At 46.9% G+C, this 26,533-nt stretch overlaps 1 protein-coding gene across 7 annotated transcripts in view; it reads right to left on the bottom strand.

Moving 5' to 3' along the window:
- Window positions 1-26,533, bottom strand: part of katnal2 (katanin p60 subunit A-like 2) — a 138,892-nt gene that overhangs the window by 13,991 nt on the left and 98,368 nt on the right. For 4 of the 7 annotated variants that reach the window (XM_059989777.1, XM_059989776.1, XM_059989778.1 and 1 more), the window contains 2 exons: window positions 25,424-25,534; window positions 12,979-13,141 (listed from right to left, as the gene is read on the bottom strand). In XM_059989777.1, the coding sequence (XP_059845760.1) occupies window positions 12,979-13,141; window positions 25,424-25,534 (274 nt within the window). Of the gene's footprint in view, window positions 1-1,654; window positions 1,798-12,978; window positions 13,142-25,423; window positions 25,535-26,533 lie in introns of all 7 variants that reach the window. The other 3 variants (XR_009515744.1, XR_009515742.1, XR_009515743.1) reach the window with 3 other exon arrangements.

The following is a 26,533-nucleotide window of genomic DNA, read 5'->3' on the forward strand; positions in this document are numbered from 1 at the left end:
AAAACACATTGATGAAGATAAAGCAGTGGATGTAGTGTATATGAATTTCAGTAAGGCATTTGATACGGTTCCCCATGCGAGGCTCTTTCAGAAAGTGAGGAGGCATTGGATTCAAGGAGACCTTGCTTTGTGGGTCCTGAACTGGCTTGCCCACAGAAGGCTAGGGGTGGTTGTAGATGGTTTGTATTCTGCATGGAGGTCAGTGACCAGTGGTGTTCCACAGGGAATTGTTCTGGGACCCCTCCTTTTTCTGATTTTCATAAATGATCTGGATGGTAGAAGGGTAGGTTAGTAAGTTTGCTGATGACACAAAGGTTGGGGGTGTTGTTGATAGTGTGGTGGGCTTTCAGAGGTTACAGCGGGACATCGATAGGATGTAGAACTGGACTAAGTGGCAGATGGACTTCAGCCCAGACAAGTGTGAAATGGTTCATTTTGAAGACAGAATATAATATTAATGGTAAGATCTTGAGGTCCATGTTGATAGGACATTCAAAGCTGCTGCACAGGTTGACAATGTTGTTAAGAAGGCATATGATGTGTTGGCATTCATCAACTGTAGATGAGTTCAAGAGCCGCAAGGTAATGTTACAGCTATAGAAGACCTTGGACAGACCCCACTTGGAGTACTGTCTTCAGTTCTGGTCACTTCACTACAGAAAAGATGTGTATACTATAGAGAGAGTGCACAGGAAATTTACAAGGATGTTCTCTAGATTGGAGGGTGTACCTTATTAGAATAGGTTGAGTGAACTTGGCCTTTTCCCCTTGGAGCAACGGAGGATGAGAGATGACCTGATAGAGGTGTACAAAATGATGAGAAGTATTGATCGTGTGGATAACCAGAGGCTTTATTCCCAGGGCTGAAATGGCTGACACGAGGGGGCATAGTTTTAAGGTGCTTGGAATAGGTACAGAGGGGATGTCAGGGATAAGTTTTTCACGCAGAGATTGGTGGGTGTGTGGAATGGACTACTAGCAAAGGTAGTTAGCCTGCTGTGTTCCACCAGCATTTTGTGTGTGTTGCTTGAATTTCCAGCATCTGCAGATTTCCTTGTGTTTGCTGACTAGCAACAGTGGTAGAGGGGGATACAATAGTGTCTTTTAAGATACTCTTAAATAGGTACATGGACCTTAGAAAAATAGAGGGCTATACAGTAGGGAAATTCTGTGCAGTTTCTAGAGTAGGTTACATGGTTGGCACAACATCTAATGTGCTGTAGATTTCTATGTTCTATGTCCTGAGGTTAATGTTCAAGGTAAATTTATTATCAAAGCATGTATACTATATACAACCACAAACAAGACAAAATCTGCAGACGCTGAAAATCCAAGCAACACGCACAAAATGCTCGAGGAACTCAGCCGGCCAGGCAGTGTCTATGAAAAAGTCCTGCTGAAGGGTCTTGGCCAGAAATGTCGACTGTACTCTTTTCTCTGATGCTGCCTGGCCTGCTGTGGTCCTCCAGCACTATGTGTGTGTTGTTTTCCATGTACAACCGAGATTCATTTTCATGCAGGCAGACACAGGAAAATAAAGAAATACAATGGAATCTATTTAAAAAAACATAAAACTAAGATCAAAATAAACCCAATGTGTAGAAAAGAGGACAAATTGAGGAAATTCTACAAGAGAAAAGTAAGTAAACAGTACTGCAAACAGGAACTGCAGAGACCCCAAAAGTGAGTCCAGAGTCCCTGGAGTGAGTTCAGTGCTCAGCAGAGTCCAGGAGTCCAATGGCAACAGGGAAATATCCGGTCCCGAACGAGGCAGCATGGTACTCGAGGCTCCTGCTCCTCTCACCCGATGGTAGTAACAAAGACAGAGAGAGGTACAATCAAAAGCAGGCAAATGACAGGCTAACATGGGGGAGGGATCGTGGCGGACATTGGTACAACACCTCTTCATCTTTCAGTCCCAACACACTGTAGTACAGACTCGACCCAAAAAGTCCCATCCCATCCCGTTAGTCTCTATCACCCTGTCTCTCCCCATCCCATCACAGTCTCTATCACCATCAGTCTTCCCACCCCATTACAGTCTCTATCACCCTGTCTCTCCCCATCCCATCCCGTTAGTCTCTATCACCCTGTCTCTCCCCATCACATCACAGTCTCTATCACCATCAGTCTCCCCACCACATTACAGTCTCTATCACCCTGTCTCTCCCCATCCCAACCCGTTAGTCTCTATCACCCTATTTCTCCCCATCCCAGCCCGTTACAGTTACTATCACCCTCAGTCTCCCCACTCCATTACAGTCTCTATCACCCTGTCTCTCCCCATCCCATCCCATTAGTCACTATCACCCTCAGACTCCCCATCCCATAACAGTCTCTATCATCCTGTCTCTCCCCATCACATCACAGTCTCTATCACCGTCAGTCTCCCTACCCCATTACAGTCTCTATCACCTTGTCTCTCCCCATCCCATCCCATTACAGTCACTATCACCCTCAGTCTCCCCATCCCATTACAGTCTCTATCAGTCTCCCCACCCCATTACAGTCTCTATCACCGTCTCTCCCCATCCCATCCCAATACACTCTATCACTCTCAGTCTCCCCATCCCATTAGTCTCTCCCTCAGTCTCCCCACCCCAATACACTCTCTATCTCTCCCCATCCCATTACAGTCTCTATCACCCTGTCTCTCCCCATCCCATCCCATTACAGTCTCTATCACCGAGTCTCCCCATCCCATTACAGTCTCTATCACCCTGTCTCTCCCCATCCCATCCCGTTACAGTCTCTATCACCCTGAGTCTCCCCATCCCATCACAGTCTCTATCACCATCAGTCTCCCCACCCCATCACAGTCTCTATCTCCGTCTCTCCCCATCCCAATCCAATACAGTCTCTATCACTCTCAGTCTCCCCATCCCATTAGTCTCTCCTTCAGTCTCCCCACCCCATTACAGTCTCTATCTCTCCCCATCCCATTACAGTCTCTATCACCCTGTCTCTCCCCATCCCATCCCGTTACAGTCTCTATCACCCTGAGTCTCCCCATCCCATTACAGTCTCTATCATCCTGTCTCTCCCCATCCCATCACAGTCTCTATCACCCTCAGTCTCCCCATCCCATTACAGTCTCTATCACCCTCAGTCTCCCCACCCCATTACAGTCTCTATCACCATCTCTCCCCATCCCATTACAGTCTCTATCACCCTGTCTCTCCCCATCCCATCCCGTTACAGTCACTATCACCCTCAGTCTCCCCATCCCATTACAGTCTCTATCACCCTGTCTCTCCCCATCCCATCCCATTACAGTCTCTATCACTCTCAGTCTCCCTACCCCATTACAGTCTCTATCACCCTTTCTCTCCCCATCCCATCCCATTACAGTCACTATCACCCTCAGTCTCCCCATCCCATTACAGTCTCTATCACCCTGAGTCTCCCCATCCCATCCCGTTACAGTCTCTATCACCCTCAGTCTCCCCATCCCATTACAGTCTTCATCACCCTCAGTCTCCCCACCCCATTACAGTCTCTATCACCCTGTCTCTCCCCATCCCATCACAGTCTCTATCACCCTCAGTCTCCCCACCCCATTACAGTCTCTATCACCCTCTCTCCCCATCCCATCCCATTACAGTCACTATCACCCTCAGTCTCCCCATCCCATTACAGTCACTATCACCCTGTCTCTCCACATCCCATCCCATTACAGTCTCTATCACCCTCAGTCTCCCCACACCATTACAGTCTCTATCACCCTGTCTCTCCCCATCCCATCCCATTACAGTCACTATCACCCTCAGTCTCCCCATCCCATTACAGTCTCTATCACCCTGTCTCTCCCAATCGCATCACAGTCTCTATCACCGTCAGTCTCCCTACCCCATTACAGTCTCTATCTCTCCCCATCCCATTACAGTCTCTGTCACCCTCAGTCACCCCACCACATTACAGTCTCTATCACCCTGTCTCTCCCCATCCCATCACAGTCTCTGTCACCCTCAGTCTCCCCACCCCATTACAGTCTCTATCACCCTGTCTCTCCCCATCCCATCACAGTCTCTGTCACCCTGAGTCTCCCCACCCCATTACAGTCTCTATCACCCTGTCTCTCCCCATCCCATCCCATTACAGTCTCTATCACCCTCAGTCTCCCTACCCCATTACAGTCTATCACCCTGTCTCTCCCCATCCCATCCCATTACAGTCACTATCACCCTCAGTCTCCCCATCCCATTACAGTCACTATCACCCTGTCTCTCCCCATCCCATCCCATTACAGTCTCTATCACCCTGTCTCCCCACACCATTACAGTCTCTATCACCCTGTCTCTCCCCATCCCATCCCATTACAGTCACTATCACCCTCAGTCTCCCCATCCCATTATAGTCTCTATCACCCTGTCTCTCCCCATCGCATCACAGTCTCTATCACCGTCAGTCTCCCTACCCCATTACAGTCTCTATCTCTCCCCATCCCATTACAGTCTCTATCACCCTCAGTCTCCCCACCACATTACAGTCTCTATCACCCTGTCTCTCCCCATCCCATCACAGTCTCTATCACCCTCAGTCTCCCCACCCCATTACAGTCTCTATCACCCTGTCTCTCCCCATCCCATCCCATTACAGTCTCTATCACCCTGTCTCCCCACACCATTACAGTCTCTATCACCCTGTCTCTCCCCATCCCATCCCATTACAGTCACTATCACCCTCAGTCTCCCCATCCCATTACAGTCTCTATCACCCTGTCTCTCCCCATCGCATCACAGTCTCTATCACCGTCAGTCTCCCTACCCCATTACAGTCTCTATCACCTTGTCTCTCCCCATCCCATCCCGTTACAGTTACTATCACCCTCAGTCTCCCCACTCCATTACAGTCTCTATCACCCTGTCTCTCCCCATCCCATCCCATTACAGTCACTATCACCCTCAGTCTCCCCATCCCATTATAGTTTCTATCACCCTGTCTCTCCCCATCGCATCACAGTCTCTATCACCGTCAGTCTCCCTACCCCATTACAGTCTCTATCTCTCCCCATCCCATTACAGTCTCTATCACCCTCAGTCTCCCCACCACATTACAGTCTCTATCACCCTGTCTCTCCCCATCCCATCACAGTCTCTGTCACCCTGAGTCTCCCCACCCCATTACAGTCTCTATCACCCTGTCTCTCCCCATCCCATCCCATTACAGTCTCTATCACCCTCAGTCTCCCTACCCCATTACAGTCTATCACCCTGTCTCTCCCCATCCCATCCCATTACAGTCACTATCACCCTCAGTCTCCCCATCCCATTACAGTCACTATCACCCTGTCTCTCACCATCCCATCCCATTACAGTCTCTATCACCCTGTCTCCCCACACCATTACAGTCTCTATCACCCTGTCTCTCCCCATCGCATCACAGTCTCTATCACCGTCAGTCTCCCTACCCCATTACAGTCTCTATCTCTCCCCATCCCATTACAGTCTCTATCACCCTCAGTCTCCCCACCACATTACAGTCTCTATCACCCTGTCTCTCCCCATCCCATCACAGTCTCTATCACCCTCAGTCTCCCCACCCCATTACAGTCTCTATCACCCTGTCTCTCCCCATCCCATCCCATTACAGTCTCTATCACCCTCAGTCTCCCTACCCCATTACAGTCAATCACCCTGTCTCTCCCCATCCCATCCCATTACAGTCACTATCACCCTCAGTCTCCCCATCCCATTACAGTCTCTATCACCCTGTCTCTCCCCATCGCATCACAGTCTCTATCACCGTCAGTCTCCCTACCCCATTACAGTCTCTATCACCTTGTCTCTCCCCATCCCATCCCGTTACAGTTACTATCACCCTCAGTCTCCCCACTCCATTACAGTCTCTATCACCCTGTCTCTCCCCATCCCATCCCATTAGTCACTATCACCCTCAGTCTCCCCATCCCATAACAGTCTCTATCATCCTGTCTCTCCCCATCACATCACAGTCTCTATCACCGTCAGTCTCCCTACCCCATTACAGTCTCTATCACCTTGTCTCTCCCCATCCCATCCCATTACAGTCACTATCACCCTCAGTCTCCCCATCCCATTACAGTCTCTATCAGTCTCCCCACCCCATTACAGTCTCTATCACCGTCTCTCCCCATCCCATCCCAATACACTCTATCACTCTCAGTCTCCCCATCCCATTAGTCTCTCCCTCAGTCTCCCCACCCCAATACACTCTCTATCTCTCCCCATCCCATTACAGTCTCTATCACCCTGTCTCTCCCCATCCCATCCCGTTACAGTCTCTATCACCCTGAGTCTCCCCATCCCATTACAGTCTCTATCACCCTGTCTCTCCCCATCCCATCCCGTTACAGTCTCTATCACCCTGAGTCTCCCCATCCCATTACAGTCTCTATCACCCTGTCTCTCCCCATCCCATCCCGTTACAGTCTCTATCACCCTGAGTCTCCCCATCCCATCACAGTCTCTATCACCATCAGTCTCCCCACCCCATCACAGTCTCTATCACCGTCTCTCCCCATCCCAACCCAATACAGTCTCTATCACTCTCAGTCTCCCCATCCCATTAGTCTCTCCTTCAGTCTCCCCACCCCATTACAGTCTCTATCTCTCCCCATCCCATTACAGTCTCTATCACCCTGTCTCTCCCCATCCCATCCCGTTACAGTCTCTATCACCCTGAGTCTCCCCATCCCATTACAGTCTCTATCACCCTGTCTCTCCCCATCCCATCCCGTTACAGTCTCTATCACCCTGAGTCTCCCCATCCCATTACAGTCTCTATCACCCTGTCTCTCCCCATCCCATCCCGTTACAGTCTCTATCACCCTGAGTCTCCCCATCCCATCACAGTCTCTATCACCATCAGTCTCCCCACCCCATCACAGTCTCTATCACCGTCTCTCCCCATCCCAACCCAATACAGTCTCTATCACTCTCAGTCTCCCTACCCCATTAGTCTCTCCTTCAGTCTCCCCACCCCATTACAGTCTCTATCTCTCCCCATCCCATTACAGTCTCTATCACCCTGTCTCTCCCCATCCCATCCCGTTACAGTCTCTATCACCCTGAGTCTCCCCATCCCATTACAGTCTCTATCATCCTGTCTCTCCCCATCCCATCACAGTCTCTATCACTCTCAGTCTCCCCATCCCATTAGTCTCTCCCTCAGTCTCCCCACCCCATTACACTCTCTATCTCTCCCCATCCCATTACAGTCTCTATCACCCTGTCTCTCCCCATCCCATCCCGTTACAGTCTCTATCACCCTGAGTCTCCCCATCCCATTACAGTCTCTATCACCATCAGTCTCCCCACCCCATCACAGTCTCTATCACCGTCTCTCCCCATCCCATCCCAATACAGTCTCTATCACTCTCAGTCTCCCCATCCCATTAGTCTCTCCTTCAGTCTCCCCACCCCATTACAGTCTCTATCTCTCCCCATCCCATTACAGTCTCTATCACCCTGTCTCTCCCCATCCCATCCCGTTACAGTCTCTATCACCCTGAGTCTCCCCATCCCATTACAGTCTCTATCATCCTGTCTCTCCCCATCCCATCACAGTCTCTATCACCCTCAGTCTCCCCATCCCATTACAGTCTCTATCACCCTCTGTCTCCCCACCCCATTACAGTCTCTATCACCATCTCTCCCCATCCCATTACAGTCTCTATCACCCTGTCTCTCCCCATCCCATCCCGTTACAGTCACTATCACCCTCAGTCTCCCCATCCCATTAGAGTCTCTATCACCGTCTCTCCCCATCCCATCCCATTAGTCTCTATCACTCTCAGTCTCCCCACCCCATTACAGTCTCTATCTCTCCCCATCCCATTACAGTCTCTATCACCCTGTCTCTCCCCATCCCATCCCATTACAGTCTCTATCACCCTGTCTCCCCACCCCATTACAGTCTCTATCACCATCTCTTCCCATCCCATTACAGTCTCTATCACCATCTCTCCCCATCCCATTACAGTCTCTATTACCGTGTCTCCCCATCCCATCCCGTTACAGTCTCTATCACCCTGTCTCTCCCCATCCCATCACAGTCTCTATCACCCTCAGTCTCCCCATCCCATCCCGTTAGTCTCTATCACCCTGTCTCCCCACCCCATTACAGTCTCTATCATCCTGTCCCTCCCCATCCCATCACAGTCTCTATTACCGTGTCTCCCCATCCCATCCCGTTACAGTCTCTATCCCCCTCAGTCTCCCAATCCCATCCCATTACAGTCTCTATCCCCCTCAAGTCTCCCCATCCCATCCCGTTACAATCTGTCACATTCTCTCCCTGTCCTTCCCCATCTCTGCCATCACACTCTTTTACTGTCTCTGTCACCCTCAGTCTCCCCATCCCACCCATTCCACTGTTAAAGTTACCAACCTTCGTCCCCCCATCCCACACCATAAGACCATGAGACATTGGAGCAGAACTAGGCCATCTGGCACATCGAGTCTGCTCTGAAATTCAATCATGGCTGATCCTTTTTTTCTGCTGCTCAACCCCAGTTCCTGTCCTTCTCCACATAACCTTTGATGCCATGTCCAATCAAGAACTTATCAATCTCTGCCTGAAATACACCCAGTGACTTGGCCTCCACAGCTGCACATGGCAACAAATCCCACAAATTCACCACCCTTTGGCTAAAGAAATTTCTCCACATCTCTTTTGAAAGGCGCCCCTCTATCTTGGGGCTGTGCCCTCTTGTCCTTGGCTCCCCCACTGTGGGAAACATCCTTTTCTCATCTATTCTCTCTAGGCCTTTCAACATTTGAAAAGTTTCAATGAAATCAGCCCTCATCCCTCCAGTGAGTACAGATCCAGAGCCATCAAATGTTCCTCATTTGATAACCCTTACATTCCTGGAATCATCCTTGTGAATCTTCTCTAGACCCTCTCCAATTTCTATGATTTCTACCGTATCCGCCTCCACCACCATTGCCAGCAGCCCATTCCATGCACTCACCACTCTCTTTGTTAAAAACTTACCCGACATCTCTTCTGTACCTCCTCCCCAGCACGTGAAACCTGCGTCCTCTTGTGGCAACCATTTCAGCCCTGACTAGCCCTGGATAGCCTCTGACTATCCACACGATCAATGCCTCTCAACATCTTATACACCTCTATCAGGTCACCTCTCATCCTCTGTTGTTCCAAGGAGAAAAGACCAAGTTCACTCAACCTGTTCTCATAAGGCATGCTCCCCAATCCAGGCAACATCCTTGTAAATCTCCTCTGCACCATTTCTACGGTTTCCACATCCTTCCTGTAGTGAGGCGACCAGAACTGAGCACAGTACTCCAAGTGGGGTCTGACCAGGGTCCTATGTAGCTCCAACATTACCTCTCGGCTCCTAAATTCAATTCCACGATTGATGAAGGCCGATACACCGTATGCCTTCTTAACCCCAGAGTCAACCTGCACAGCTGCTTTGAGCGTCCTATGGACTCAGACCCCAAGATCCCTCTGATCCTCCACACTGCCCAGAGCCTTACCATTAATACTATATTCTGCCATCATATTTGACCTACCAAAATGAGCCACTTCATACTTATCTAGGTTGAACTCCATCTGCCACTTCTCAGCCCAGTTTTGCATCCTATCAATGTCCCACTGTAACCTCTGACAGCCTTCCACACTATCCACAACACCTCCAACCTTTGTGTAATCAGCAAACTTACTAACCCATCCCTCCACTTCCTTATCCAGGTCATTTATAAAAATAGGGAAGAGTAAGGGTCTCAGAACAGATCCCTGAGGCACACCACTGGTCACTAATCTCCATGCAGAAAATGACCTGTCTACAACCACTCTTTGCCTTCTGTGGGCAAGCCAGTTCTGGATCCACAAAGCAAAGTCCCCTTGGATCCCAGGCCTCCTTACTTTCTCAATAAGTCTTGCATGTGGTACCTCACCAGATGCCTTGCTGAAATCCATATACACTACATCTACTGCTCTTCCTTCATCAATGTGTTCAGTCACATCCTCAAAAAATTCAATCAGGCTCGTAAGGCACAACATCCCCTGACAAAGCCATGCAGACTATTCTTACTCATATTATACCTCTCCAAATGTTCATAAATCCTGCCTCTCTGGATCTTCTCCATCAACTTACCAACCACTGAAGTAAGACTCACTGGTCTATAATTTCCTTGGATATCGTTCCCTTTCTTGAATAAAGGAACAACATCCGCAACCCTCCAATCCTTCATAACCTCTCCCGTCCCCATTGATGATGGAAAGATCATTACCAGAGACTCAGCTATCTTCTCCCTCGCCTCCCACAGTAGCCTGGGGCACATCTCATCCAGTCCTGGCGACTTATCCAACTTGATGCTTTTTAAAAGCTCCAGCACATCCTCTTTCTTAATATCTACATGTTCAAGCTTTTCAATCTGCTGCAAGTCATCACTACAATCACCAAGATCCTTTTCCATAGTGAATACTGAAGTAAAGTATTCATTAAGTACCTCTACTATTTCTTCTAGTTCCATACAAATTTCCCACTGTCACACTTGATAGGTCCTATTCTTTCACATCTTATCCTCTTGCTCTTCACGTACTTGTAGAATGACTTGGGGGTTTCCTTAATCCTGCCCGCCAAGGCCTTCTCCTAATTTACATCTTAAACTCCTTCCTGTTTGCCTTATAATCTTATAGATCTCTAACATTACGAAGCTCTCTGAACCTTTTATAAGCTTTTCTTCTTGACTAGATTTACTACGGTCTTTGTACACAATATGCCACATTCCTTCTGTACCTTTCCCTGATAACATCTGTTCCCAATTTAAGCTTCCAATTTCCTGCCTGATAGCCTCATAATACCCCTTACTCCAATTAAACGCTTTTCTGACTTGTCTGTTCCTATCTTTCTCCAATGCTATTGTCAGGGAGATAGAATTATGATCACTATCTCCAAAATGCTCTCCCACTGAGAGATCTGACACCTGACCAGGTTCTTTTCCCAATACCAAATCAAGTACAGCCTCTCCTCTTGTAGGCTTATCTACATATTGTGTCAAGAAACCTTCCTGAACACATCTAACAAACTCCACCCCATGTAAGCCCCTTGCTCCAGGGAGATGCCAATCAATATATAGAAATTAAAATCTCCCACGACAACTCTGTTAATATTACACCTTTCCAAGATCTGTTTCCCTATCTGCTCCTCGATATCCCTGTTACTATTGGGTGGCCTACAAAAAACACCTAGTAAAGTTATTGACCCCTTCCTGTTTCTAACCCCTACCCACAGAGACTCCATAGACAATCCCTCCATGGCATCCACCTTTTCTGCAGCTGTGACACCATCTCTGATCAACAGTGCCACGCCCCCACCTCTTTTGCCTCCCTCCCTGTCCTTTCTGAAACATCTAAAACCCCGCACTTGAAGTAACCATTCCTGTCCCTGAGCCATCCAAGTCTCTGTAATGGCCACCACATCATATCTCCAAGTACTAATGCTCTAAGCTCATCTGCTTTGTTCACAATACTCCTTGCGTTAAAATAGACACATCTCAAGCCTTTGGTCTGAGCGCGTCCCTTCTCTTTCACCTGCCTATCCTCCCTCTCGCACTGTCTCCAAGCTTTCTCTATTTGTGAGCCAGCCTCCTCTACCCCAGTCTCTTCAGTTTGGTTCCCACCCCTCAACAATTCTCGTTTAAACTCTCCCCAGTAGCCTTAGCAAACCTCCCCACCAGGATATCGGTTTCCCTGGGATTCAAGTGCAACCTGTCCTTTTTGTACAGGTCACACCTGCCCCAAAACAGCTCCCAATGATCCAGAAATCTGAATCCCTGTCCCCTGGTCCAATCCCTCAGCCATGCATTTATGCTCTACCTCATTCCATTCCTATACTACTGTCACATGGCACAGGCAGTAATCCCGAGATTACTACCTTTGGGGTCCTGCTTCTCAATTTCCTTCCTAACTCCCTGTAGTCTGTTTTCAGGACCTCCTCCCTTTCCCTACCTATGTCATTGGTAGCAATATGTACCACGACCTCTGGCTGTTCTCCCTCCCACTGCAGGATATTGTGGACGCCGTCTGAAACATCCCAGACCCTAGCACCTGGGAGGCAAACTACCATCCGAGTTTCTTTCCTGTGTCCACAAAATCGCCTGTCTGACCCCCTAACTATAGAGTCCCCTATCACTACTGCTTTCCTCTTCCTTTCCCTACCCCTCTGAGCCACAGGGCCAGACTCTGTGCCAGAGGCACGGCCGCTGTTGCTTCCCCCAGGTAGGCCATCTCTCCCAACAGTACTCAAACAGGAGTACAGCCATAGGGGTACTCTCTCATACCTAACTCCTCCCTCTCCCTCTCCTGACTGTTACCCACTTAACTGTCTCCTGTGGCCCCGGTGTGACCACCTGCCTATAACTCCTTTCTATCACCTCCTCGCCTGACCAGACAAAGGTCATTGAGCTGCATCTCCAGTTCCCTAACCCGGTCCCTTAGGAGCTGCAGTTCGACATACCAGGTGCGGATATGTCCATCAACTTATTGTTGAGGGGGCTGCCACAGAGGTGCTCTCTACTGTCTGACGTTCTCCCTTCCCTCTCCTGACAGTCACTCATTTATCTGTTTCCTGTTGTCTTGGGGTGATGACCTCCCTATAGCTTCTGTCTGTCACCACTTCACTTTTCCTAACAAGCCGAAGGTCATCGAGCTGCACCTCCAGTTCTCTAGTAAGCTGGTGCAGATGAGGCCATCAGGGAGGCTAGTAGTCTCCCAGAAATCCCACATCTGACACCCAGAGCAGAACAATGGCTCTGCAAACATATCCCCTATTCTCTCAAAAGTTAATTCAGAAAATAAGAATCCTACGATGACACTCCACCAGCTGGTACCCCTCTTTTATAAAGACTGGGTTTTTAAAGCTATTCACCAAACCTGCGTGGGAACATTCTGTTGCATCTGCGCAGTAATCCAATCGAGTCATGTCATGGTGCTAGTACACACAGTCCATTATGTCGGTGGAATACTCACTTGTCCCAGTAAGCTGTAGTCCAGTTGTGTTCGAAGCTCTACAACCCCACTGATACTCAGTGGGGGCAGCCAGTGCAGGATCATTGCCTGTCGTGCCTCTTTGGATGGAAGATCTACCAAAATTCGTTTCTCCAATCGCCGTAACATTGCATGATCCAACTCCCTGCCAACAGCAGCCATGTGTCAGTGGACAGTTTGTAGAAAAGGCATCTATCATGTTCTACCTTGTACTTCTTCCCCTTCCTCCACCTTCCTTTCCAGTACTAATACAGGGTCTCAGCCTGATATGTCGACTATTTATTCCTCTACGTGGATGCTGCCTGACCTACTAAGTTCCTCCAACATTTTGTGTGTGTGTGTTGCTCAGGATTTCCAGTATCTGCAGAATTTCTTGTGTTTTTGATAATCCAGGCTTGTTCAAGAGTGTTATGAAAACTTATAGAGAGGTTGTTACACCCAAGGTGCGAGATACAGGAAGGGGAACGGGGTTAAGGAGCCAGTGCAGAGTTCCCCTGTGGCCATCCCATCAACAACAGATACATCACTTTAGATACTGTCAAGTGAAATGACCTAACAGAGGAAAGTCACATCAGTCGGGTCTCTGTGACTCAGATGGGAAGAGGGAAGAAGAGGCATGCTGCAGTAACAGGATTTGTTAGTTTGGGGAACAGGAAGGAGGTTCTATGGCAGAAACAAGATTCCTGGATGGTATGTTGCCTCCCAGGTGCCAGAGGCTGGGACATCTCGAATCGAGTGCTCAGCATTCTCAAGTGGGAAGGTGAACAGCCAGAGGTCATGGTCCACATAGGTACCAATAACACAGATAGAATGAGTGACGAGGGAGTTCAGGGAGTTAGGTGCCAAGTTAAAGAGCAGGACCTTAAAGACTGTGATTTCAGGATTGTTCCTGTGTCACGTGCTAGTGAGGCCAGAACTATTATACAGATTATACAGTTTAACGTGTTTTAAGGAGTTGGTGTAGGAGGGTTCTTGGATCATAGGGCTCTCTTCCAGGGAAGATGGGACATGTACAAAGGGACGGTTTGCACCTGAATAGGAAGGGGACTAATATCCTAATGGGAAGGTTTGTTAATGTTGCACAGTGGTGTTTAAACAGGAGTTGCAGGGGGATGAGAACCAGAGTGCCAGAACAGTTAGTGGAGAGATTGTGGAGAGTGGAGTTGTGGAGTTAGTGGAGAGAGTGGCAGATGTTGGTAAGACCTCTGACAAAGTCAGGAATCAAAAGGTTGAGCATGGAGCTTTGTATATTTTAATGCAAGAAGTATCATAGGGAAGGCAGATGAGCTCAGGGCATGGATCACCACCTGGAAATAGATGTTGTAGCCATTAGTGAGACTTGTTTGCAGGAGGGGCAGGACTGACAGCTCAGTATTCTGTTGTTTTAGACATGACAGAGTGAGAGGGATTAGATGGGAGAGGTGGTGTTACTAGACAGCAACAATGTCACAGCAGTGCTCAGTCAGGACAGACTGGAGAACTGATTTGTCTAGTGAGACGTTATGGGTGGAACTGAAGAATAGGAAATGTATAACATCAATGGGGCTACATTACAGACCACCCAACAGTCCGAGGGATTTAGAGGAACAAACTAATAGAGAGATTGTAAACTCTTGCAAGAAACATAAGGTTGTAATTTTAACTTTCCATATATTGACTGGATATCCCATACAGTAAAAGGATTAGATGGGATAGAGTTTGTCAGACGTGTTCGGGAAAGCTTCCTTCATCAGTACCTAGAAGTCCCAATGAAAGAGTGTACAATTCTGAATCTGATTTAGGAATGAGACAGGGAGGGTGACAGATGCTTGTGTAGGGGAATACTTGAAACTAATAGCATTGTGGTCACTAGACGCAAAGGAAATATGCCAAAAGGTAGGTTTGGTCCACAGGTTGATATTCTAAATTGGAGTAAGACCAATTTTGACAGTTTCAGAATTGATCTGGCAAGTGTGGATTGGGGCAGGCTTTTTTTTTCCAAGTAAGTGGGAGGCCTTCAAAAGTGAGATTTTGCGAGTACAAAGACTGTGTGTGCCCGTCAGAATAAAAGGTAAAAATAACAAGTGTAGGAAACTTCAGTTTTCAAGAGATTTTGAGGCCCTGGTTAAGAGAACAAAGGAGGTGCACCATGCCTTGATCAAAACAACTTTCAGAGGACCTTAGAAGTAGAATTGTAGAGACGCATGAAGCTGGAAAAGGCTACAAAAGCATTGAGTGTTCATCAGGCCACATTAAGAGAAACTGTCTACAAATGGACAAAATTCAGTACTGTTGCTGTTCTCCCTGGGAGAGGGTGCCCTGCAAAGATCACAGCAAGAGCACAACGTGCAATGCTGAAGGAGGTATAAAACAACCCAAGGGTTACAGCAAAAGACTGCAGAAAACTCCTCAACTTGCTGAAGTCTCCGTTTATGTGTCCACTATAAGAAAAATCCTGAACAAGAATGATGTTCATAGAAAAACCAGTCCCCTGGCCCCATCATCTTATTTTCACTATGGATGTCCAGTCCCTATACACCTTCATCCCCCACCAGGAAGGCCTCAAAGCTCTTTGTTTCTTTCTGGACACCAGACCCAACCAGTTCACCTCCACCATCACTCTCCTCTGCTTAGCAGGACTTGTACTCACTAAATAATTTACCTTTTGGCTCCTTCCACTTCCTTCAAACAAAAGGGGTAGCCATGAGCACTCGTAGGTTATGCCTGCCTGTTTATCAGCTATGTGGAATGGTCTATATTCCAAACCTACACTGGTGTCCATCCCGCACTTTTCCTACGGTACATTGACATCTGCATTGCTGCTGCTTCCTGCACCCGTGCTTAACTCGTCGAATTCATTAACTTCCACCCTGCCCTCAAATTCACCTGGTCCATTTCCGGCACCTCCCTCCCCTTTCTCGATCTCTGTCTCCATCTCTGGAGACAGCTTATCTACGAATGTCTATTACAAACCCACTGACTCTCCCAGCTACCTGGACTATACCTCATCCCACCCTGTTATTTGTAAAAACACCATCCCCCTCTATCAATTCCTCCTTCTTCAAAGAAAGGGGGCTTCCCTTCCTTAACCATCAATGCTGCACTCAACTTTGTCTTTCATTTCACGCATGGCTGCTCTCACCCCATCCTCCTGCTAACCTACAAGGGATAGGGTTCCTCTTGTCCTCACCCATCACCCCACCAGCCTCCGCATGCAGCACATAATTCTCTACAACTGCCGTCATCTTTTACTGGATCCCACCACCGAGCACATCTCTCCCTCTCCCCACTTTCTGCTTTACACAGGGATCGCTCCCTACGTGAATCCCTTGTCCATTTGTCCCTTCCCACTGATCTCCCTCCTGGCACTTATCCTTACAAGTGGAACAAGTGCTACACCTGCACCTACACCTCTTAAGTCACTACCATTCAGGGCCCCAAACAGTCCTTCCAGGTGAAGTGACTCTTCACCTGTGAGTCTGAATCGGGTTCTAATGTGTCTGGTGCTCCTCCTGTTGTCTCCTGTATATTGGTGAGACCCGATGTAGATTGGGAGACCGCTTCACTGAGCACCTACACTCAGGGATCTCCCAGTGGCCACCCATTTTAATTCCACTTCCCATTCCAATGTGTCAGTCCATGGCCTCTTCCACTGTCGCGATGAAGCCACACTTAGGTTGGAGCACAACACCTTGTATTCCATCTGGGTAGCCTCCAACCTGATGGCATGAACATCAATTTCTCTAACTCCTGGTAATGGCCCCACCCTCTCCTTCATCATTCCCTGTCCCCTTTTCCTTCTCTCATTATCTCCTTGCCCGCCCATCACATCCCTCTGGTGCTCCTCCCCACTTTTCTTTCTTCCATGGCCCTCTTTCCTCTGTATCTCTTTCACCAATCTACTTCCCAGCTCTTTACTTCATCCCTCCCCCTCCAGATTTCACCTAACATCTTGTGTTTCTCTCTCTCATCCCCCACCTTTTAAATCTACCCCTCAGCTTTTTTTTTCTCCAGTCCTACTGAAAGGTCTCAGCCTAAAATGTCAACTATACTCTTTTCCAGAGATGCCTCCTGCCCTGCTGAGTTCCTCCAGCATTGTGTGTGTGTTGCTCATATTTCATCTTTTCCCTTCTTATAGCTTTTTTAGTTGTCCTTTGTGGGATTTTAAAAGCTTCCCAATCATCAAATTCCCACTCACTTTTGCAACCTTATACTAAGCTGGGTGGCAGTGCGACATGTGATGAGGATGTTAGGAGAATTCAGGGTGACTTGGATAGGCTGAGTGAGTGGGCAGAAACTTGGCAGATGACATTTAATGTGAATAAGTGTGAGGTTATCCACTTTGGGAGTAAGAACAGGAAGGCAGATTATTATCTGAACGGTGTAGAGTTAGGTAAGGGAGAAATACAAAGAGATCTAGGAGTCCTTGTTCATCAGTCACTGAAGGTGAATGAGCAAGTGCAGCAGGCAGTGAAGAAGGCTAATGGAGTGTTGGCCTTTATTACAAAGGGAATTGAGTACAAGAGCAAGGGAATCCTCTTGCATTTGTACAGAGCCCTGGTGAGACCACACCTGGAGTATTGTGTACAGTTTTGGTCTCCAGGGTTAAGGAAGGACATCCTGGCTGTAGAGGAAGTGCAGCGTAGATTCACGAGGTTAATTCCTGGGATGTCTGGACTGTCTTACGCAGAGAGGTTAGAGAGACTGGGCTTGTACACGCTGGAATTAAGGAGATTGAGAGGGGATCTGATTGAAACATATAAGATTATTAAGGGATTGGACAAGATAGAGGCAGGAAATATGTTCCAGATGCTGGGAGAGTCCAGTACCAGAGGACATGGTTTGAGAATAAGGGGTAGGTCATTTAGGACAGAGTTAAGGAAAAAACTTCTTCTCCCAGAGAGTTGTGGAGGTGTGGAATGCACTGCCTCGGAAGGCAGTGGAGGCCAATTCTCTGGATGCTTTCAAGAAGGAGCTAGATAGGTATCTTATGGATAGGGGAATCAAGGGATATGGGGACAAGGCAGGAACCGGGTATTGATAGTAGTTGATCAGCCATGATCTCAAAGTGGCGGTGCAGGCTCAAAGGGCCGAATGGTCTACTTCTGCACCTATTGTCTATTGTCTATCCTTCCCTTGGCTTTTATGCAGTCCTTAACTTCCTTTGTCAGCCACGGTTGCCTCCCTCTGCCATTTGAGAATTTCCTCTGTGGAACATATCTATCGTGTGCCCTTTGAACTCTTCCCAGAAACTTCAGCCGTCTCTGTCCTGCCGTCATCCCCACCAGTCTCCTCCTCCAATCCACCTGGGCAAACTCTTCTCTCATGCCTCTGTAATTCCCTTTATCCCATTGTGATACTGAGATATGTGACTTATGCCTCTCAATCTCAAATTGCTGTATGATTTCATTCAAATTATGGTCATTGATTCCTTTCTATTAAGCTCCCTAATAAGATCTGGGTTATTACACAACACCCGATCTAAATTAGCCTTTGCCCGAGTAGGCTCAAACACGAGCTGCTCTAAAAAGCCACCTTGTAGGTATTCAACAAATTCCCTCTCTTGTGATCTGACACCAAACTGATTTTCTGAATGCTTCTGCATATTGAAGTCCCCCATTACAATTGTGACATTGCCCTTATTACATTCCCTTTCCTGCTCCCTTTGCAATCTCAATCTCACATCCTGGTTGTTTTTTGGAGGCCTGTATATGATTTTTATCCTTCAGTTTCTTAACTCCAATCACAAAGATTCAACATTGTCTGGCTGTATGTCACCTCTTTCTAAAGATGTAATTCCATCTCTTACCAACAGAGCCACACCACCGCCTATGCCTTCCCACTCGTCTTTTCGATACAAAGATATCCTTTGATGTTAAAATCCCGACTATGATCTTCTTTCAGCCATGACTCAGTGATGCTCATAATGTCATACCAACCAATCTCTAGTTGCTTCATGAGTTCGTCCACCTTGTTCCGAATGCTATGTACATTTAAATACCTTCAGTCCTGCATTCTTCGCCCTTTTGAATTTTGCCTCTGTGGTACAATTTAACTCTTTGCTCTATCAGCATTTGTACCCAATCATTGGCTTGTCCACCCTTACATTCATATTACATATTGCATCATCTACTTGTAAACCTGCTGGCTCATCTTCAGCTCTATCACAAAGGTTCCCATCCCCCTTCCATATTAGTTTGACAGATCTAGTAAATCTGCCTGCAAAAATATTGGTCTCTCAGATTTAAGTGCAGCCCATCCCTTTTGTACAGGTCCCATCTGCCCCAGAAGAGATCTCAATTATCCAGAAATCTGAATCCCTGCCCTGCTCCAATTCTTCAGCCACGCATTTATCTACCACCTCATTCTACTCCTATCCTCACTGTTGAATGGCACAGGCAACCATCCCAAGATTACGATCTTTGAGATCTGCTTCTCAGCTTCATTCCTAACTCCCTGTATAGTGTTGTCAGGACCTTCACCCTTTTTCTACCTGTGTCGTTTTGGTACCAATGTGTACCATAACTTCTGGCTACTCACCCTCCCTTTTCAGGATATTGTGGATGCATTGCAGACCCTGGCTCCTGAGGGTCTGAGGCAAACTACCATCCACTGAATTATCTATCTCATCCCCTGACTATAGGTCACCCCTCATTCTTCTGAATTTCAGTGAATACAGACCCAGAGCAAGCAAGCCTGTGTCATTTTTCTTCAGCGGTTTGATCGAGGCACAACTGCGCAAGTGCATGCACTTCAGCCAGTTAGAACAGCGAGAAGAGTTTAAAGAGAAGACAGCTTTATAGTGCGGACACCAGAGGAGTGGGTGACGGAGTAGAGGGAGACAGAGTAGGAGGGCTTTGGCGATGATGGATCGAGGTGAGGTAGGTTGCCAATGTAGAATACAGACAGGAAGCATGTGTGTGAGGCCAGTGTTCTGTTTTAGCTGTCAGGTGTGAGAGGTCCTGGAGACTCCCAGCCTCCCAGACGGCCACATCTGTACCAGGTGTGTTGAGCTGCAGCTCCTTAGGGACCGGGTTAGGAAACTAGAGATGCAGCTCGATGACCTTCATCTGGTCAAGGAAGCTGAAGAAGTGATAGAGAGGAGCTCTTGGTAAGTAGTCACTCTGGGGCCTCGGGAGACCGATAAGTGGGTAACAGTCAGGAGAGGGAAGTGCAGGAGTCAGATACTAGAGATTACCCCTGTGGCTGTCCCCCTTAACAATACGTACTCCTGTTTGAGTACTGTGGGTAGTTCCCCCCCCGAACTACCTGGGGGAAGCGGCAGTGGCTGTGCCTCTGGCACAGATTCTGTCCCTGTGGCTCAGAAGGGTAGGGAAAGGAAGAGGAAGGCAGTAGAGATAGGGGACTCTATAGTTAGGGGGTCAGACAGGCGATTCTGTGGACGCAGAAAAGAAACTCAGATGGTAGTTTGAATCCCAGGTGCCAGGGTCCAGGATGTTTCGGATCATGTCCAAAATATCCTGAAGTGGGAAGGAGAACAGCCAGAGGTCATATAACAATTACAGCACAGAAACAGGCCATCTCAGCCCTTCTAGTCCGTGCCAAATGCTTACTCTCACCTAGTCCCACTGGCCCGCACTCAACCCATAACCTTCCATTCCCTGTCCATATCCCTATCCAATTTTACTTTAAATGACAATACCGAACCTGCCTCTACCACTTCTACTGGAAGCTCGTTCCACACAGCTACCACTCTCTGAGTAAAGAAATTCCCCCTCACGTTACCCTTAAACTTTTGCCCCCGACTCTCAACTCATGTCCTCTTGTTTGAATCTCCCCTACTCTCAATGGAAAAAGCCTATCCACGTCAACTCTATCTAACCCCTCATAATTTTAAATACCCCTATCGAGTCCCCCCCCCCAACCTTCTACACTCCAAAGAATAAAGACCTCTGTTGTGGTATATATTGGCACCAAAGACATAGGTAGAAAAAAGGGAGGTCCTGAAAACAGACTACAGGGATTAGGAAGGAAGTTGAGAAGCAGGACCTCAAAGACAGTAATCTCGGGATTACTGCCTGTGCCACATGACAGTGAGAGTAGGAATAGAATGAGGTGGAGGATAAATACGTATCTCAGGGATTGGAGCAGGGGGCAAGGATTCAGAATTCTGGATCACTGGGACCTCTTTTGGGGCAGTGTGTCCTGTACAAAAAGGTCGGATTGCACTTGAATCTGAGGGGGACCAATATCCTGGCAGGGAGGTTTGCTAAGGCTACTAGGGAGAGTTTAAACTAGAATTGCTGGGGAGTGGGAACCGAAAGGAAGAGATGGAGGAAGGGGCGGTTGGCTCATTAATAGAGAAAGCTTGTAGACAGTGTGAGAGGGAGGATAGGCAGATAGAGAAGGGATGTGCTCAATCTGATGATCTATTTTAAAACAAGGAGCATCATGAACAAAGTTGATGAGCTTAGAGCATGGATCAGTTCTTGGAGCTGTGATGTTATGGCCATTACAGAGATTTGGATGGTTCAGGGACAAGACTGGCTACTTAGAGTGCCAGGCTTTAGATGTTTCAGAAAGGACAGGGAGGGAGGCAAAAGAGGTGGGGGCATGGCACTGCTGATCAGAGATAGTGTCACGACTGCAGAAAAGGAGGAATTCATGGAGGGATTGTTTACTGAGTCTCCCTGAATGGAAGTCAGGAAAAGGAAGGGATCAATAACTCCACTGGGTGTTTATTATAGACCACACAATAGTAACAGGGACTTTGAGGAGCAGATAGGGAGACAGATTCTGGAAAGGTTTAATAATAACAGGGTTGTCGAGGTGGGAGATTTTAATTTCCCAAATATTGATTGGCATTTCCCTAGAACAAGGGGTTTAGATGTGGTGGAGTTTGTTAGGTGTGTTCAGGAAGGTTTCTTGACACAATATGTAGATAAGCCTACAAGAGGAGAGGCTGTACTTGATCTGGTATTGGGAAATGAACCTGGTCAAATGTCAGATCTCTCAGTGGGAGAGCATTTTGGAAATAGTGATCACAATTCTATCTCCATTGGAGAAGGACAGGAACAGACAAGTTAGGAAAGTGTTGAATTGGAGTAAGGGAAAATATGAGGCTATCAGGCAGGAACTTGGAAGCATAAACTGGGAACAAATGTTCACAGGGAAATGTACAGCAGAAATGTGGCAAATGTTCAGGGGATATTTGTGTGAAGTTCTGCATAGGTACATTCCAATGAGACAGGGAAAGGATGGTAGGGTACAGGAACCATGGTGTACAAAGGTTGTTGTAAATCTAGTCAAGAAGAAAAGAAAAGCTTATGAAAGGTTCAAAAAACTAGGTAATGATAGAGATCTAGCAGGAAGGAGCTTAAGAATGAAATTAGGAGAGCCAGAAGGAGCCATGAGAAGGCCTTGGCGGCCAAGGCATTCTACAAGTATGTGAAGAGCAAGAGGATAAGACGTAAGAGAATAGGACCAATCAAGTGTGTATGGAACCGGAGGAGATAGCAGAGGTACTTAATAAATACTTTACTTCAGTGATCTCTACAGAAAAGGACTTTGGCGACTGTAGGGATGACTTACAGTGGACTGAAAAGCTTGAGCATATAAGTATTAAGAAAGAGGATGTGCTGGAGCTTTTGGAAAGCATCAAGTTGGATAAGTTACCTGACTGGATGAGATGTACCCCAGGCTACTGTGGGAAGTGAGGGAGGAGATTGCTGAGGGTCTGATGATGATCTTTGCTTCATCAATAGGGATGGGAAAGGTTCCAGAGGATTGGAGAGTTGCGGATGTTGTTCCCTTATTCAAGAAAGGGAGTAGAGATAGCCCAGGAAATTACAGACCAGTGAGTCTTAATTCAGTGGTTGGCAAGTTGATGGAGAAGATCCTGAGAGGCAGGATTTATGAACATTTGGAGAGGCATAATATGATTAGGAATTGTCAGCATGGCTTTGTCAAAGGCAGGTCATGCCTTACGAGCCTGACTGAATTTTTTTGAGGATGTGACTGAACATATTGATTAAGGTAAAGCAGTAGATGTACTGTATATGGATTTCCGCAAGGCATTTAATAAGGTACCCCATGCAAGGTTTATTGAGAAAGTAAGGAGGCATGGGATCCAAGGGGACATTGCTTTGTGGATTCAGATTTGGCTTGCCCACAGAAGGCAAAGAATGGTTGTAGTCGGGTCATATTCTACATGCATGACCAGTGGTGTGCCTCAGGGATCTATTCTGGAACCCCTTCTCCGTGATTTTTATAAATGATCTGGATGAGGAAGTGGAGGGGTGGGTTAGTAAGTTTGCTGATGACACAAAGGTTGGGGGTGTTGTGGATAGTGTGGAGGGCTGTCAGAGGTTACAGCGGGACATCGATAGGATGCAAAGCTGGTCTGAGAAGTGGCAGATGGAGTTCAATCCAGATAAGTGTGAGGTGGTTCATTTTGGTAGGTCAAATATGTTGGCAGAGTATAGCATTAATGGTAAGTCTCTTGGCAGTGTAGAGGATCAGAGAGATCTTGGGGTCCGAGTCCATAGGACACTCCAAGCTGTTGCGCAGGTTGACTCTGTGGTTAAGAAGGCATCCAATGTATTGGCCTTCACCAACCATGGGATTGGGTTTAGGAGCCGAGAGGTAATGTTACAGCTATTATAGGACCCTGGTCAGACCCCACTTGGAGTACGGTGCTCAGTTCTGGTTGCCTCACTACAGGAAGGATGCAGAAACCATAGAAAGGGTGCAGAGGTGATTTGCAAGGATGTTGCCTGGATTCCCTAATCCTTATGGATTAAGGAATTCCCTAAATCTATGCCTTATGGGAATAGGTTGAATAAACTCGGCTTTTTCTCCTTGGAGTAGCAGAGGACAAGAGGTGACCAGATAGAGGTTTATGAGATGATGAGAGGCATTGATGGTGTGGATAGTCAGAGGCTCTTTCCCAGGGCTAAAATGGCTAGCAAGAGAGGGCACAATATTCAGGTGCTTGGAAGAAGGTAGAGAGGAGATGTCAGGAGTAAGATTTTTTATGCAGAGAGAGGTGAGTGCGTGGAATGGGCTGCCATCAACAGGGGTGGAGGTGGATACAATAGGGTCTTTTAACAGACTTCTGGACAGGTATTTGGAGCTTAGAAAAATAGAGGGCTATGAGTAACTCTAGGTAATTTCTAAAGTAAGTACAGGTTCAGCACAGCATTGTGGGCCGAAGGGCCTGTATTGTTCTATAGGTTTTCTATGTTTCTGTGTTTCTACGTCTAAGCCATTCAACCTTGGAATCAATTTCATGAGTCATCGTGTAGGTTATAAATGCAGAAAACCAGCTAATTGCAAAGGGTTCACAAACTTTTATTTTGCAACTGTATGGTAAGAGTAAAAGGACTACAACCAGAGGTCATGGATTAAGGCTGAAAGGTGAAAAGTTTAAGGGGAACATGAGGGTCATGCAAGTGTGGAATTCGCTGCCAGCACGAATGGTGAATGTGAGCTCAATTTCAATGTTTAAGAGAAACATTAGGTACATGGATAGCAGGGGTATGGAGGGCTATGGTCCCAGTACAGGTCGATGGGAAAAAGCTGTTTAAATGGTTTTGGCATGCACAAGATGGGATGAGGGCTATGGTCCCAGTACAGGTCGATGGGAAAAAGCAGCTTAAATGGTTTTGGCATGCACAAGATGGGATGAGGGCTATGGTCCCAGTACAGGTCGATGGGAAAAAGCAGTTTAAATGGTTTTGGCATGCACAAGATGGGATGAATAGCCTGTTTAGGTGCTGTACCTGTCTATGACTATACAATAAAATGTTTTCTTGACCTCACAATCTACCTCAATATGATCTTGCGCCTTATTGTCTACCTGCACTGCACTTTCTCTTGAGCTGTTACACTTCATTCTGCATTCTGTTATTATTTTCCCCAGTACTACCTCAATGAACTGAGGCTAAGGAAAGATCTGCATGGATAGCATCACTGTACCTCAGTACCTGTGACAGTAATAAATTAATTTACCTGTAAAACACAGACTTTCATACAACAAATCAAGGATGATTATAAATACTACAAACTTGCCTTCACTGACTACATTTCCCATGGGCCCATGGTAGCATAGCAGTTAGTGTAATGCTATTACAATTCAGAGATTACAGTTCAGAGATTAATTCCAATATCATCTATAAGGAGTCTGTATCTCTTTGCGAGGGTTTACTCTGGGTCCTAGGATTTCCTCACAAAATCCAATGACCTACCAGTTGGTAGGTTAATTGGCCATTGTAAATTGTCCTTTGATTCGGCTAGGGTTAAATCGGAGGTTGCTGGGAAGCACGGCTCAAAGGACCAGAAATGCCTATTCTGCACTGTATCTTGATCAATCAATAAATAGATTACTGAGTAATAGCTCATAAATAAAAGAATAGAAATAAACCTAGAATGGTTCAAACCCAGAGAACCAGTCGGTGCAGGGATAAACTGTAAGTGTATTTCTCACCAAGGCATGTTAGAAGCTGCCAAAACAAAGACAAGATCATCGGAACGAGCCAAGCCATCCATCTGCACCAGGAGTTCTGTCTTCATCCGTCGGCTTCCTTCATGTTCTCCTCTGTAAAAGTAATAGACAGAAATGGTTTCCCCAGTGACCCTTATTGTTTCCTGGTTAATGTATTTTATACATTTTTCTCCTCCCAATTTCTTCTGAATAATACTGGCTAAAGACACAATTGCGTTCAGTTCTGGTTGTCTCATTATAGGAAGGATGTGGAAGCTCTAGAGAGCTGCAGAGGAGATTTAGCAGAATGCTTCCTGGATTAGACAGCATGTCTTATGAGGCTGAGTAAGGTAGGGTTTTTCTTTTTGGAGCAAAGGAAGATGACAGGTAACTTAATAAAGGTGTACAAAATGCCACGAGGCATAGATCAGGTGGATAACCAGAGACATTTCCCCAGGATGTACATGGCCATTACAAAGGGTCATAACTTTAAGGTGTTTGGAATGAAGTACAGGGGAACGTCAGAGGTAAGTGGTGAATGCGTAGAACGCCTTCCCATGGGTGTTGGTAGAGGCAGATACATTTCAGACATTTTAGAAACTCTTAAATAAGCACATAGATGATAGAAAAATGGAGGGCTCAGAGGGGAGGAAGGGTAGGATTAATCTTAGAGTAGGTACATCATCATGGGCCTGTACTGTACTATCCTATGTTCTTCTGACGTATTAAAACTCCAACCTTCTTTCATCCCAAGGCCACAGGAATGGCCCAAAGCCTTATAAACCACAGTACGTAGCATACTGATAGACAGAGGAAACATACCAGAAGTACTGCCGGGAGCAGGAGGTGAGAGGTTTAAACTGGTGCACTAGAGTTCCAGGGGGATGGGATCAAAGAGTGCCAGAGAAATTAGTGGAGAAGTTGTGGAGATGGATGTTGTTAAACCTCAAAGTCAGGATTCAAAGGATTGAGCATGGTGGAACTGATGCCCTGAGCTGCGTATATTTCAATGTAAGAAGTATTATAGGAAAGGCAGCCAAGTTCAGGGCATGGACCAGCACTTGAAATTTTGATATTGTAGCCATTAACAAACCTTGGTTACAGGATGGACAG

The sequence above is a fragment of the Hypanus sabinus genome, chromosome 14, assembly GCF_030144855.1.
Source record: "Hypanus sabinus isolate sHypSab1 chromosome 14, sHypSab1.hap1, whole genome shotgun sequence".
In the NCBI taxonomy this organism is placed as follows: Eukaryota; Metazoa; Chordata; class Chondrichthyes; order Myliobatiformes; family Dasyatidae; genus Hypanus; species Hypanus sabinus.